The 14,033-nt window shown below is 37.8% G+C and overlaps 1 protein-coding gene across 5 annotated transcripts in view; it reads left to right on the top strand.

The window, feature by feature from the left end:
* LOC126915887 (semaphorin-2A) overlaps positions 1-12,949 on the top strand; it is a 558,427-nt gene extending 545,478 nt beyond the window's left edge. For all 5 annotated transcript variants that reach the window (XM_050721020.1, XM_050721018.1, XM_050721019.1 and 2 more), the window contains 3 exons: positions 1,449-1,725; positions 3,782-4,229; positions 5,551-12,949. In XM_050721020.1, coding sequence (XP_050576977.1) covers positions 1,449-1,725; positions 3,782-4,229; positions 5,551-5,625 — 800 coding nt within the window. In that variant the 3' untranslated portion in view covers positions 5,626-12,949. The remainder of the gene's footprint in view (positions 1-1,448; positions 1,726-3,781; positions 4,230-5,550) is intronic.
* Positions 12,950-14,033: the final 1,084 nt, after the last annotated feature.

The following is a 14,033-nucleotide window of genomic DNA, read 5'->3' as shown; positions in this document are numbered from 1 at the left end:
ATTTCATACGTTAAAGGATTATACATTTCGTCGATTTGCTATGATTATATGTTCTGTTCAACGATTAATTGATTTTCATTTCGAAATTGATGAATCTTATCTGGTTTGTAATTAATATTTTCTTATATTTCTTTATATTTGCTGTATTTATGCTTCCTATATATTACTCCAATATATTACTTATTATTATAATAATTTGAATAAATATTGTACTATGTACTATATACTTTAGACTCAATACTTTACGATTTTAGACAAGATATTAATAAAAATACAATAGAACTTTATTTCTTCTATCAAACCGTTAATAACTGTCAACTTTATTTTGCGAGTATAAAATTAATTTATCATTATTCTAAACAAAATATCTAAAGATTTATGAACCCCAGAATATATATCGAAGCTGTTTTTCCAGTTGTAGTATTTTTGTTTATAGCGACTTGCTGCAGTAGTTTCATAACTTACATTTTTCATCGTGTCAGGATTAAACTTTAAATCGGGAAATTGTGATAAGAAATTTAATTCGGGACTCGTAGCTAGGTTGGAGCGCGTTTTGCGCTGATATCCGTTGGCCGATTTGTCGTCGAGAAACTCGGCAAGATAATCATGAGCGAACTTCAAAGTTCTTGCAGTTGACTCGTACAATCTGCTATCGCAATCGCAGTTCTCGTCTCACAGTCAACTGTCTAGTGTCTATTAGCGCTAAAAACTAATATAATCAGAAGTCTCCTGTACATTTGCAAACTGTACAAGAAACAAGTTACAAAAACACGACATAAGTCCGTGACTAATTACACGTTGTAACTTCTATTATCGATTAATATCAGGATCTTCTAATTGCATGAACGAAACAAATTACTTTCTATCATCGCGGTATGTATCAAGAATAGAAAAAAATCTGTAGAGAAGGAAGCGCTTCTTTCAACAAGATTGGAGTTCAGAAAGGTGCAAGAGTCTTGTCAGTAATTTAATTCCAGGTGAAACAGTTACTTCAGAATATTTAACATGTTTCGCGCTGTACGAAGATTAACTTTTAATGGAACTTTATGGAAATATAGCAGTTACACCTAATTCTTAACATTTTGATCTTCTTTGAAATCCTGAGCCAGGCCAAAATGAGTCTTTGATGAAATCGATTGGAAAAAAATATCTCTTTGCCTCTTGAAATCATTGCCTTTGATACTTTTTACGTTATCGATGGTATTTGCGATATAAAACGCATTAATTATAGAAAAGTAACATTTGTGTATTTCAATCTTCTGCACTTTAATCTTCTTTTGTATTTTGCTGTCGACTGTTATGAATTACCTACGTGATAGAAAGTCTGTAACATAAAAATTTGTTAATCGACAAAGATAATGTTTTCACGATAAATTTCTGCTATAAATTTAATAGAACGTTGTCTGTATTAATTGTGTTTGTGAACGCGTTATTCTCGTTTGTTACAGGTGACGGACGTGTACACAAAGTTGTTCAATGGATAGATAATAATGGCGATTCGCAATCTATTCTGTTGGATGTTTTTGACGTGACGCCAGGCGAACCGATTCAGGCGATGGAAATCTCGAAGGAGCATAAGGCTCTTTACGTCGCTTCCGACCATCGAATAAAACAGATCGACCTGGTGATGTGCACCCGTAGATACGACAATTGTCTCCGCTGCGTTCACGATCCTTACTGCGGCTGGGACAAGGACACGAACACGTGCAAACCTTACGAACCTGGGTGAGTGTATTGCTTTATCGTTATTCGAAGTTCCAAAAATGACATTGAATCCAATGCGATTAGATCTAACGATGTAATGTAATTGGAAAGAGAATTCGAGTTTGGAATCCAATAAAAATTTATTGTTATACCCTTTAAGAATTATATCCAGAAATGGAATTAGAGATATTATCTTATATTATACTTAATACTTAGGTTTTGATATATTTTGTAATGACAGTCAAGATTTTTGCAAGTATTCTACGTTAACCTTGTTGCGTTCTTTCCGGCATCTTCGATCCATTCTACATTTTTCAATATTGGAAAATATCTCAAGTTTGAGCAAAACATGAAAGAATTGTTATGTATACGCGTTCCTGTTTCGACTTTATATTGAAGATTTTCTTAACAGATCAGAAGTGTTCTTAAGGAGAATTAATCAGACGATTAATGTTATTATCAATATTTCAGAGTTCTCAACATTGTATTGACAATATATATCGATCGTCTAAATAGTTGCAGCTTCTTTAGTTGTAAAGATAAGAGTAAGGTTAAAAATAAAAATCAAAGATTACAACAGCTTTATCACCTTTGTCGGTATATTTATACAAAAATGTGGAGTTTATATTTTATCATATTTATTACAAAAAATGCGATTCAAATTAGAACGTCGATTTTTTGAACGCATAATAATTTAAAAAACACAATATGACTGTGCATGAAAAATATATGAAATGGTAGAAATAAGACGTTGACAGAATACTTTGTGCAAATATTATTATTTTATAAATGCTGACTGTTATATTTGACGAGTTTATTATCCTACAAATTTATTATATTTTATACCGAGAGGTAGTTACAGCGTAGGTAACAAATGGTACGAGGATAATACGTGGAAGAAAAAAATGTAGTTCGATTAAGTACTTTTCTAAAGTTAAACATTATCATGTTTTCAATGTTCAACATTTCACAGTGAACTTTCATGCACAGAATGACCTAGTTAAGTTGGTCCAGTTTAATAAATTCGAACGAACATTGCCCCGACTCCACTGTTTTCCTTCCTGAAATTTCCATAACCCGCTTAAATCCTTTTGAACACAATCCGTTCCATCTATCCGATCGGTTATATATTTAAAGATATATACATTTGTTATAACATATAATGCAAAGTTTTGTTTTATCTCCGTTCATAATGGATGATACTCGACTCATATTAATAGGAAATTATTTTTCTCCCTAATAACAACGAATTAAATATATTTCACGAATGTTTTAAAATTTGTGAGAAATACTGTTAAAAAGAACTGTTAAGCGTGTATCGAAGAAAGTGGAACGAAAAACAGATATAATACGAAAGGGAATAAATCCCTATCTTTTCGGAAAACTACTTTACAGAAAAATTATTGAAATCCTCAAAGATCTAAACTCGATCTATAAAATTTCTATAAAATTTATGAATTGATTATTTCGAGTATTTTGATAGTCTTAATGTTAATGTATATAATATATAATATATATGTAATAAAACAGTAGGAGGATTGTATAGTATATACATTGGATAGAAACAAATAAAGCGATCATTTAGGAACAGCTCATAAGCTTTGGAGTCCAAGAAAATAATTTTTACAATTTTTCTTTGTCCGTTTCTTTGTCTGCCTGTACTCGTATCACGTAAAAACTATTGAGCGGATTTTGGTGGACTTTTTCCTGTTGTATCGCTTACTGCCCGAGAGGGGAAAAATAGAATATATTTTATCTCAATTCGTTTTGTAGAAGCTAAGAAGTAACCTAACATCTGAATCGTATGCGCTCCCATGTTTGGTAGAGATCAAGCAACGATGTTTATTGTTTACGTGTTTGTTCTGAAATGGAGCTTTTTTATAATTTAATATCTTTTACTAGCCTATCTATATAAAAAATATTTCATTCATAGAAATTCATCTGTTTATAGACTGTTCCGGATATTAGTAGCCCACGCGAACAAAGTTGCAAATGCTAATAAATAATAAAGTTTCACAACAGAAACATGAATAATACGAAACATTATGCTTATGATCGTATTTTTATTGTTTTACAGGCTTCTCCAGGACGTGTCAAACAGTACGGCAGACGTTTGCGACAGTAGCGTGGGTAAACGGAAGCTCGTAGTCACCTGGGGCCAGTCGGTGCATCTCGGTTGCTTCGTGAAGATGCCGGAAGTGCTGGCGAATCAGGAAGTCAGGTGGTACCACTACAGCAAGGAGAAAGGCAGGTATCAGATAGCCTACAAGTACGGTGCTGGGGGGGACAAGTTCATCGAGACGTCCGAGAAGGGCCTGGTGATCGTTGGCGTGAACGAGCAAGACGCCGGAAGATACGATTGTTGGCTCGGTGGTTCGCTCCTCTGCTCGTACAACATCACAGTGGACGCACACAGATGCTCTGCGCCAGCCAAGTCAAACGACTATCAGAAGATATACTCGGATTGGTGTCACGAATTCGAGAAGTACAAGTCGGCCATGAAGAGTTGGGAAAGGAAGCAAGCGGTAAGTCGACATGCTTTGATCCCACGAATATATTTTTGTTGATGCTTGCGATCGAACCTGGAAACCTTTGATGAAATATGAATGAAAATATTCTTTTTGTAACCTTCTATGATCCTGTCGGCAAGAATCTTTCTATTTCTGTACTTTTATTCGTGGTTTTAATAATTTTGTATTCTTTGCTTGTCGAGAAATCAATGTCATTAATTCGTTTCGTTTATGAGTCCGAAACCTGGAAACCTTTGATGAAATATGAATGAAAATATTCTTTTTGTAATCTTCTATGATCCTGTCGGCAAGAATCTTTCTATTTCTGTACTTTTATTCGTGGTTTTAATAATTTTGTATTCTTTGCTTGTCGAGAAATCAATGTCATTAATTCGTTTCGTTTGTGAGTGTGATTGCTTATATATACAGCTGGTGACAAATCTGAAAAGTTTTATAAAGGAGACGCGTGGTTTGCAAGAAGAAATCGTTTGATATAACGCTGGCAAATATGTAATCTAACTCTGAATGCGAAGTTCCTTAGAAAATTGAATTCATCCTTGAAAAAACAAAAGCTTCGTAGCAAGCTGTTTACTTTTCACGCGAGAATTCTTTTCCTTTACTGCACATGGTTACGATCTAAAGAGCTTTGTATAATGCAATACAAATTGAAGATAAAAACTACCAAAGATCTTTTATACGTATGCCCATTCTATCGAAAAGGAAATATGATATTCGTCAGAGGTTTCCCTTCCCTTTTTGCATAAATGCGAAGATAAACGCTATAGAGTGTAATTTGATGTAATTGAAATAAATGCGATTGTAATTTGAAATAAGAAAAGTAAACTGGCAAAATTACTTATGTTATAGAATAGTCGTCCTATGAATTACGTACAATGTGTCACCATTGCAAATATTTTTCACAGAAAGTGAGCTATGGGAAAGCTATTAGAACTATAGTTACGCAAGACAACTTTCTTCGAAATACCATTGTGTTTTTAAATGCATTGTTACGCTTTCGATCTCACAATCAAGAATATATAAAGATATACTTCAAATTATAAACAAACTGATTGCCCCAATCGATATAAAATTTAAAAATTGTAAAAACTCTTTGCACTACAAAAGTCTATGACTAAGATATGCTACAATTTCTTATTCATCAATTTATTAATATCATTATTTGCACAATAGAATCCAAATAATAGATTTTTTGATCCAATCGTATAATTCGTTTTTATTTATATTGGAAAAAACGTAAATATATTCACCTCTCAATTATTATGTAACGTTCAACTTATCGTTTGCTTGAGGATCCCCACCATTTTCTCTGTTGTAGCAATGCGCATCGAGGCAAAACGACAGCAATCAAAATTTACACACGAACGAGGTGTACGGCACCCCCTTAGTCTGATGGAGCCGATCATTGGAGCCCTCGTCGAGCCGAGATCCCGACATACTGCCACGCGCGAGCGTCTTGCCGAAGAATCGCGGTCCATCCACGATCAGTTGGACGAGGCTCACTCTCCTTCTGACCGGTTACACCACTGCCTTTGTCCTTCTTGCTGCCGACGATCTTTCGTCCAAGTGAAAGCCACGAAACGCGTCCGTATCAAAAGAACCGGCAAATCGAATGTCCGAAACACGAGCATCATGTTCACCGCGACATCCATCCTCGATCGGTTGGACGAGCCTCACTCACCTTCTGACCGGTTACACCACTGTCTTTGTCTTTCTTGCCGCTGACGATTTTTCGTCTAAGTGAAAGCCACGAAAATACATCTGCAGCAAATACCCGGCAAGTCAAACGTCCGAAGTACAAGTACATTTTCATCACATTCACAGTAACGTTCGTCTTCGATCGTTCGAACGAGCCTCGTTCTGATTGGCCTCATCACCCGCCCGGAACGTGTCTCTCGCTTAACTCTCAAGTTTCTGCGAGATAAATAAAAAGATAATATCCCCACGAAACAGAAATATTCATATGAAAGAGAGAAATATTCACAGAAATATCGATATTTCGAGGTTACTTGTAACCAATCGGTGTAACGAGGCTGTCCGCAACGCGCAGTGTTCATCGCACGATCGCTCGTCATTTTTACATTAATCATAGTATCATTTACATTCTATATTGCCATAATGCCATAATGCGCGTGTACGGTGGAGCACTGTCAAGGATCCGGTTTCGTTTTCAATGGACAACCCTCTCCACGAATACTTTTCATTAACCCCGTGTATAAATAAATGACACGCGACGCAGTCAAGAAGAACGCGATTCCAGGGTCGTCTCGAGAGAAAGTGCGCCTTAAACGCGAACGACGATAGGAATAACTCGGCCGGTAGGGCAACAATAATACACGTGGACTGCGCACGCTGATACACACACGGTTCCTAAGCTTTCTCACGCCGTGGAACGGTTCCTCGAGCGAGGAAGATACAAGGTCAGGGAAGGGTCATTAGAAGAGATCGTCGAGATTGATCGTCCGTGGTGGCGGAGGTTGATCGGTGATCACGAAAACGCGGCTCGAATCGAGGCGTCCGTCCGCGAAGTAACGCGTTTAGAAACCGGAAATCAATCCTCCTGTTTCCTTAGATCTGTGATACGAACGAGACGAGACGAGAGAGAGAGAGAGAGAGAGAGAAAGAGAGAGAGAGAGAGGTTGGTCGCTCTATCGAGAATTGGGAGGTTACAGGAGCAAACAACCGAGAGTAAAAGGCGACGACGAGATCGAAAAGAGAAGAGAGAAAATAAATACCATAAGGTCGAGCTTCAGTGTAGTTTTAACGAGTCAAAGATAACGAGTCAGGATCGACACAATCTTGTATGTAAGTTGTATATCAATTTGCTAATGAAGAAAGTGAAATTAAGAGAGAATGGATAAGAATGGAACGCGTCCAGGGAGAGAACGCGACATAACGTCGATGCGTTTTCAAACGTCACGCAAAGTTACACATGAGATTATTAATCGGCTACCACGTAGGTGGCGCGCGCGCGATCACCTCAACTTATTATTAGCTTGTTAACTTTTTCATATCAACAGTTTTCGCGACGTGCACCGCCGCCTTTGTCTTCGACTCGCACGATTCCTTTCATCACCCTTACTCGACGAAACAATCGTTTTCAACTTGTTTTCACCTTTTTTTTTTATAGCGTAGATGCATCGATCGATCGATGCGATTCTGTTCCTCGTCCCATAGATTATAGTTATAGCATTGTAGTTTTTGGGTTCTTTTGTCGCGACTTTATTGAAATGTCTTTGAAATCAACATTTCTCGAGTTTTGTCAGTATTCAGATATAATATCTTGGAGACAATGAGAAAGGAAAGTTAGTTACTCAGTTTTATGAATGTGACAATTGTTGAATTCTAAACGTACAGAAAGAAATTGTATCGATTAACTGGATTTAAGTATTCTTCCAATAATTTCATGAATCACGAACTCGTGTATTTAAATTTTAATCAAAAATCTTTAATGTCGGATTTAGAATTCGATATTTAGGAAAAAGCTAGAAAGCCAGACTAAGGAAAATTCGATGACAATCTAATTAGCCTAATTTATTAACATTTATAAATATAAGTGTTTCGAATTGTGTTAAGATTTTAATCGATCGTTCTCTTTTCCTTCGTATGATTCTAAATTACCAAAATGCTAACCAAGACAATTCCATCCATATCGCTATAATCGAGCCCGTATTCACAGCCATCCTAATCACTCAACGATATCATTGTTACCATAATCATTCACGAGAACTCTAAAGGTGCTACGTAGGTGCGTCTGACGCGTATTGGAGATCGGTAATAAGGCCTGCCATCCTCATATTCACTATGCGCTCTTCAAACCTATACAAACACACACACACAAAAGACAAACACATACTTGTATACTTGGATAGTAATACACGCAGATTTATCACACGAATCTATCTGCATCCAACTTCTACGTTTACTCGAATTTCCTCGAGTATTTATCTTTTTGGATGCCAAAGATTCAAACAGATTCTCGTATATATCTCCGAGCCTAGGAGTAGAATAATTCCGTTTTTGCTCGACGATTTTCGCCAGATTGAATCGGGTCTCGATCGAGCTTAAATCGTTCAGCAAATCGACGTAAATCGCGGGTCAATCGGACAGACGATCGGTTCGAGACAGTTTCGAAATCCACGCGCTCGTGAACACGGATGTCTCGTTTCGAGCAGCAAGCAGCTTCGACAGCAAGACAAATGTCGGCGAGCAATACATTCTCTTGTTCGTTTTCCGTTCGCTCGATCGCGTCGTTCGATTAAGTAACATTGATCGACGATTTACCGGTCTTGTTCTAATATTTCCATGTATGTCCGTGGCGAAGCGCGTTTAGGTTTCCCGCTGTTCGATTAAACGTATAAAGTCGTTTCTCTTCCGGTCCGGGAACGTCCGTATGTAAATAGGATCGTCATAGTGCATGGTATTTTTATAAAAATTCTCTTCGGAACGATACAATCGTAGACGCGAAGAATAATAGCGTTCTCTGTTCTCCGCAAGTTTTCCTTTCATCTCTACTAGTTCTTATTTCGTACGATTTCTCCGCGATAATTTAATATTTTAATCCTTTATAGTATATTACACGTAGTATTAGTTTATCGTATAATATTTTAAACGTAGATACTCGGATCGTCGGAAGTAATCGAGAACTTGAAATGGTAAACGATGTGAGCATCAAAAATGAAAATGTTCCGGTATGAATAAGAGATGTTAGCTTAAAATTCAGACCTACCACTTATTAACTAATAAAATTATCGAATTTTTATTCAGATAATTCTAGTCCTTCTAACTAAATTAAATTATTCCAGAACCTTAACGCCATATCAAGCATGGAATTCACATCTTTTTTTTACGGTTAAAGAAAAATCATTCTCTATTTTTCTGAAATTTACCATTTATTTGCCATCTTTACCATTTTAACCGTTTAAACTCTTTGATACAAACTTCTCGACGATCACAACTGCTTCTACCGACGGAGATGGATGCTTACCGGTGCTGTATTAAACAATTCGTGGAACGGTCGCTGTTTCCTGAAGACCCAGTTCGCCATCGCTAGTATACATACGTAGGCTATAAAATATAGACCGTAGCGAGGTGGTGACACCTCTCGTTTCGTGTGTGTGTGTGTGTGTGTGTGTGTGTGTGTGTGTGTGTGTGTGTGTGTGTGTGTGTGTGTGTGTGTGTGTGTGTGTGTGTGTGTGTGTGTGTGTGTGTGTGTGTGTGTGTGTGTGTGTGTGTGTGTGTGTGTGTGTGTGTGTGTGTGTGTGTGTGTGTGTGTGTGTGTGTGTGTGTGTGTGTGTGTGTGTGTGTGTGTGTGTGTGTGTGTGTGTGTGTGTGTGTGTGTGTGTGTGTGTGTGTGTGTGAGAGAGAGAGAGAGAGAGCGCGCGCGTATGCACGGACCGGAGTTCCCTCAGAGACGAAGGACGACGATCGAAATGCTGCAAAATGAGATACGGTGAACGATAAATGAAATAATAAGTATAATAATGTAGACAAGCGAAAAAGAGGAAGAAGAAGAAAAATGGGTGAAGAAAAAGAATAAAAAAAGAAAAAACACCGATGTATCGGTGATAGTTTCGCTCTTGCCCTTAAGTTTGTACATAAACGTTCGTATTGTTGAGAGGTTCACGTCGCGACCGTTCGTGACCCGCGCGCCATTTTCTCCTCGCCGTATGTGAAGTTTTAACTTCAACCGGAAGTTACGAGGACCGCGGGCCAATCGGAGGTAGACTCGACGCGCGTGAACCGTTAGTTATTCTTGTACAGAGGTTTGGAACGCCGTGCTCGACGATTTTCTGTTCTGTATCTATCGCGTCGACGGCATACAAAGGTACACTGTCAGATATAGTATGAGAAAACGAATGTATGCGTGATATAGTGTGAACGAGTGCTTGATAAGCACGATAAGAAAGAGAGAGAATGAAGAGATATAAATGTATATGAAGAAGGGGGAGAAAAGATGGTAGAAGTGTAAGGTTAATACAATAATCGGTAATTTAATCTTCAAATATGTACTTATTATGAGCTTGAAACAGGTATTGAATAGTATTATGTCGTAAGGATTTAATTTTCGAGCAAATAAGATGATGAACGGAGAAATACCTTAGAGTGCGTCCTATTAACGCGGATCGTGAGTTCAAGAGTTGCCTTCGAGACGATCGGAGAAAAGGAATTTTTCTCTTCGGGTTCGTCTACTTGTAATTCTCGAGGATCATTCACGGAAACGTTTCGCGTCGACTCTAGAGTGAAACTGACTGGCAATGAGAATATTTCAGCTATACTTAGAATATTCCAAAGTAATCGACGCGATGTGTGAGTGGATGGCGAGGGCTAACGAGAATCTAAATGACGAATAACGAAGACAGAATGAAAGGGAGACTGTATCAAGACGCGTGTGTGTCGTGACGAAGCGATACGCAAAGAATAATAGTAACTTACCTATATCGTACCTCTATGAAAAGCTATTTAAAAAGAGAAAAAGAGGGGAAATAACAAAAGACGAATAACAGAGGAGAGCAGTAAAAGAGCATAAGAGAGTAGTTAGAGAGCTCGATATTAGAGAAAGCGGAACTGAAAACAGGACAAAGGCACAGAGGATTACTAAGGTACACAATAATCTTGAACCACGAGTCTCTCGTGTACGCGTCGACGGCCAGCGAGGAAGAAAAGCGGGCGCGATCGATAAAACGATCGAGCGATGAAACGCCAATTTAAACGATCCGTTGCCGCGAATGATCCTAGTTCGAGCCCTCGACGAGTGCACATTCAGACTCCGTAGAACGAGTCGGCGTGATCACGGAAAGCAATCTAAGATGAACTTAACGTTGTTAGATATATTATTTGTAATATTATCGGAGTACTGTATATTGCGTAGACACGATCGTGGTGGCTGGATCGCGATGGAAGCAGATGGAGGTAGAAGGAGTATACTGACCGGAGATAGAAGAGCTCATTTTCTTCTGGGAATCGAGATTGTCGTTTTCGTAAATTGATCGATCGGATGATTGTAAGAATAAGAAGATACGGTTCGGTTATTTAACGTGTGAATCAACGGTTTCGAAGTGAAAATGGCTTGGGGACCATCGCGAACTCCGATCGATCTGATCCAGTGGCGACAATCGTGTCAGCAAAGATAGGTTATAGCTCGATTTAGTGTACGCTGTACGAAAAGACGTCTCCGTGACGACAGTTACTCGAGATACATGAAAGCGAGAGTGAGAAAATGCAAGAGAGAAAGAATGATGGAAGAATGCGAATGCCCTAAATGAAACACTTAACTACGATGACTTATTACTACGATATAAGGAGGAGAGTAGGGTAGGCGGTAACGACTAATTCAAATATATCATTAGGACTAGCCGACGACTGTCTTAGGTTCTCTAGATTTCTGTACGGATCGGTTTTTATTTTCTGGTGAACGTGGGGTGGGAGGGTGATCTACCGAACTGACATTTTTTTTAATGTGCTTCATTCATCGCCTCTCTGCAAACATTTTGTAAGCGAATTTATCATACATGACCACGCTCATGAACCTTTTCTTTTTATTCCTAATTTCACACACCATCCGATATCCCATTTTTTTATATTTTGCGCGTCATTGATTGTCTTCTCGTAACGTTTCGGTTTGACATCGTTTCGACGACAATCTCCACCGATTGCGACAGAGAAATTCTGCGAAAGAAAGAACGAGAGTAAGAGAGAATGCTGCGTGAGATTCATCATTTCGCCACTGTGTAACTTGTTTCTCATCATCATCATCATCGTTATTATTTTTACCGTCCTTGCCATTCGATTTTATTTCCTCCCTATTTTTATCCTCTTTCGTTCTGTAACTTTTCTACCGTTTGTACGAGTTTCTTTTCTTTTTATTTTTTTGTATAGCGCTCGTCCCTCTCGACTACAGCGATCAAGGGTAGAAAATAGAGTCGGACCAAAGTACATCGTGAATCCGAGAATCTCTTTTATTTTACGAGCGAAGAAATTTATTTTAGATCAAAAGAGGCGTGGCCTGCGTCTCGGCTCGTTTCGAAAGTTCCTTCGCTTTCTACCGAATAGTCATTCGAGTTCGTGCGTTAATACCCGTTCGAAACATTCTGTTCGAATGGCAATGGTGCATGTAACGCAATTAAGGCTATTATTCGGTTTTCTTCCCTATTGGAGAAAAACGGACGTTGCACGCGTTTTCTCTGCTATCGATTAAATTTTCTACTGTTTGCGCGTTGGTTGGTACGAACTGACGCGTATATCGCGACAATTTCGTGTACGAACGAGCTCCGAGAAATTTGGACGCTTTACTCTTTTATATATTAACTAGACATATTATTTATATATTAATATTATTTTATATACTTTCGATATATATTCGATAGTGACTGTCAATTTTTATCATTTAATTAGCATAAGATAAAATATCGCTGGGGTAGTTTGTTAGTTTTTTAATTTTTTCGATATTTTCTTTGGATTCACGCTGCACTTGCGCCACCAATGGAAAATTCACACGTATCTACGCGTTCGCGCGATTGTCATCATTAAACACACGACTGTAGACACTTCTTTTAGTTCGAACAACTTCGTACGGTAAGAGACCCTTTAGATATTCACCTAATACTTAAACCTAAACATCCAATCGCTATTTTTATCAAAAAAAAAACATGTTAAAAATCTTTAATAGTTATCCATTGTTCACTATTGCTATAATAAAGTTTTGCTTTAATAAACGATGGATTCGTATGTGCTATTTATTCACGTATACCCTTATGAGAAGTCCATTGTCTTTTGCATAATAAATGACGCGTACAGAATCTTGGATTGTCCGGATGTTCTGTTTTCTTTCGTTACGAGACGTGACACGCATATGGGATTTTATGGTAAGTATATTTTATTCTTTATTACTCCTAAAAGTCTTTCGATAGTATAAATGCTTATTAAAAGTTAAATAAATCCATTTACAATTTTCCGAATTAATATTATATACATTTACGAAACTTGGAAGGTTTTTACATTCAAATGGTTTATATTTCTTACCTTTGCATCAGTGAGAGTTGTTCGAAAAATACCATTGAAAATTCGTATCCAAATCAGTAGCATTTTATATGCATGATAATAAAAGTAAATAAAAAATACCTACTTAAATATTACAATTTCTTACCTCGTGCTGCCAATTGCATAAATGAGATTATGTTCAGCAAAAGTATACTCTTTAATATACCCTCTAATAATAAAATAGAAGCATTTCAAAAGCACTTCAAAAAATAAAACATACGACTTCCGTTTCCATATACCGTATATCATAAGAGGACAAATAAAGGCAACGATTCGAAATCTGGGATCATCTAAACGTGGTAAATTGATCGAAGACAGGGATCCGTTTCAAGGCAACAAGGAATACTACAGTCTTTTTTAGACTGAAAAGAATACCGCGTCCAACTACCGCGAACAAATTTAGATCAAAATCCGTGGCGATGATTCAGTTACATTTAATAAAGTTAGCAATAAGAGAAAACCAGCCGGCGCAACGCGGTCAAAACTTACGTTTCAACCGCGTCTGTTCGACCATTGCCCGATCAATAGAGCAACCTGAACTTCAAGCTATCCCCTGAGTTTGAATAATTACGTGCAACTACTAACTCTCTACAAGGGAGTTATACACCCTGTCTATACGCTTTCTACCCTCTCACTCATTGAACTGACGTCGTCACGGCTGACTTCTACGCTCGTAGTCCGCGACGTCATCGACATTTGGTTTTGTTTCCCCTGTGACGTCATCCTGGGAACCTTTGAGACAGAGTCGCGTCATCTATCGAT

Source organism: Bombus affinis, chromosome 4, assembly GCF_024516045.1.
Source record: "Bombus affinis isolate iyBomAffi1 chromosome 4, iyBomAffi1.2, whole genome shotgun sequence".
Lineage (NCBI taxonomy): Eukaryota > Metazoa > Arthropoda > Insecta > Hymenoptera > Apidae > Bombus > Bombus affinis.
This window is presented reverse-complemented; position numbering and strand designations above follow the sequence as displayed.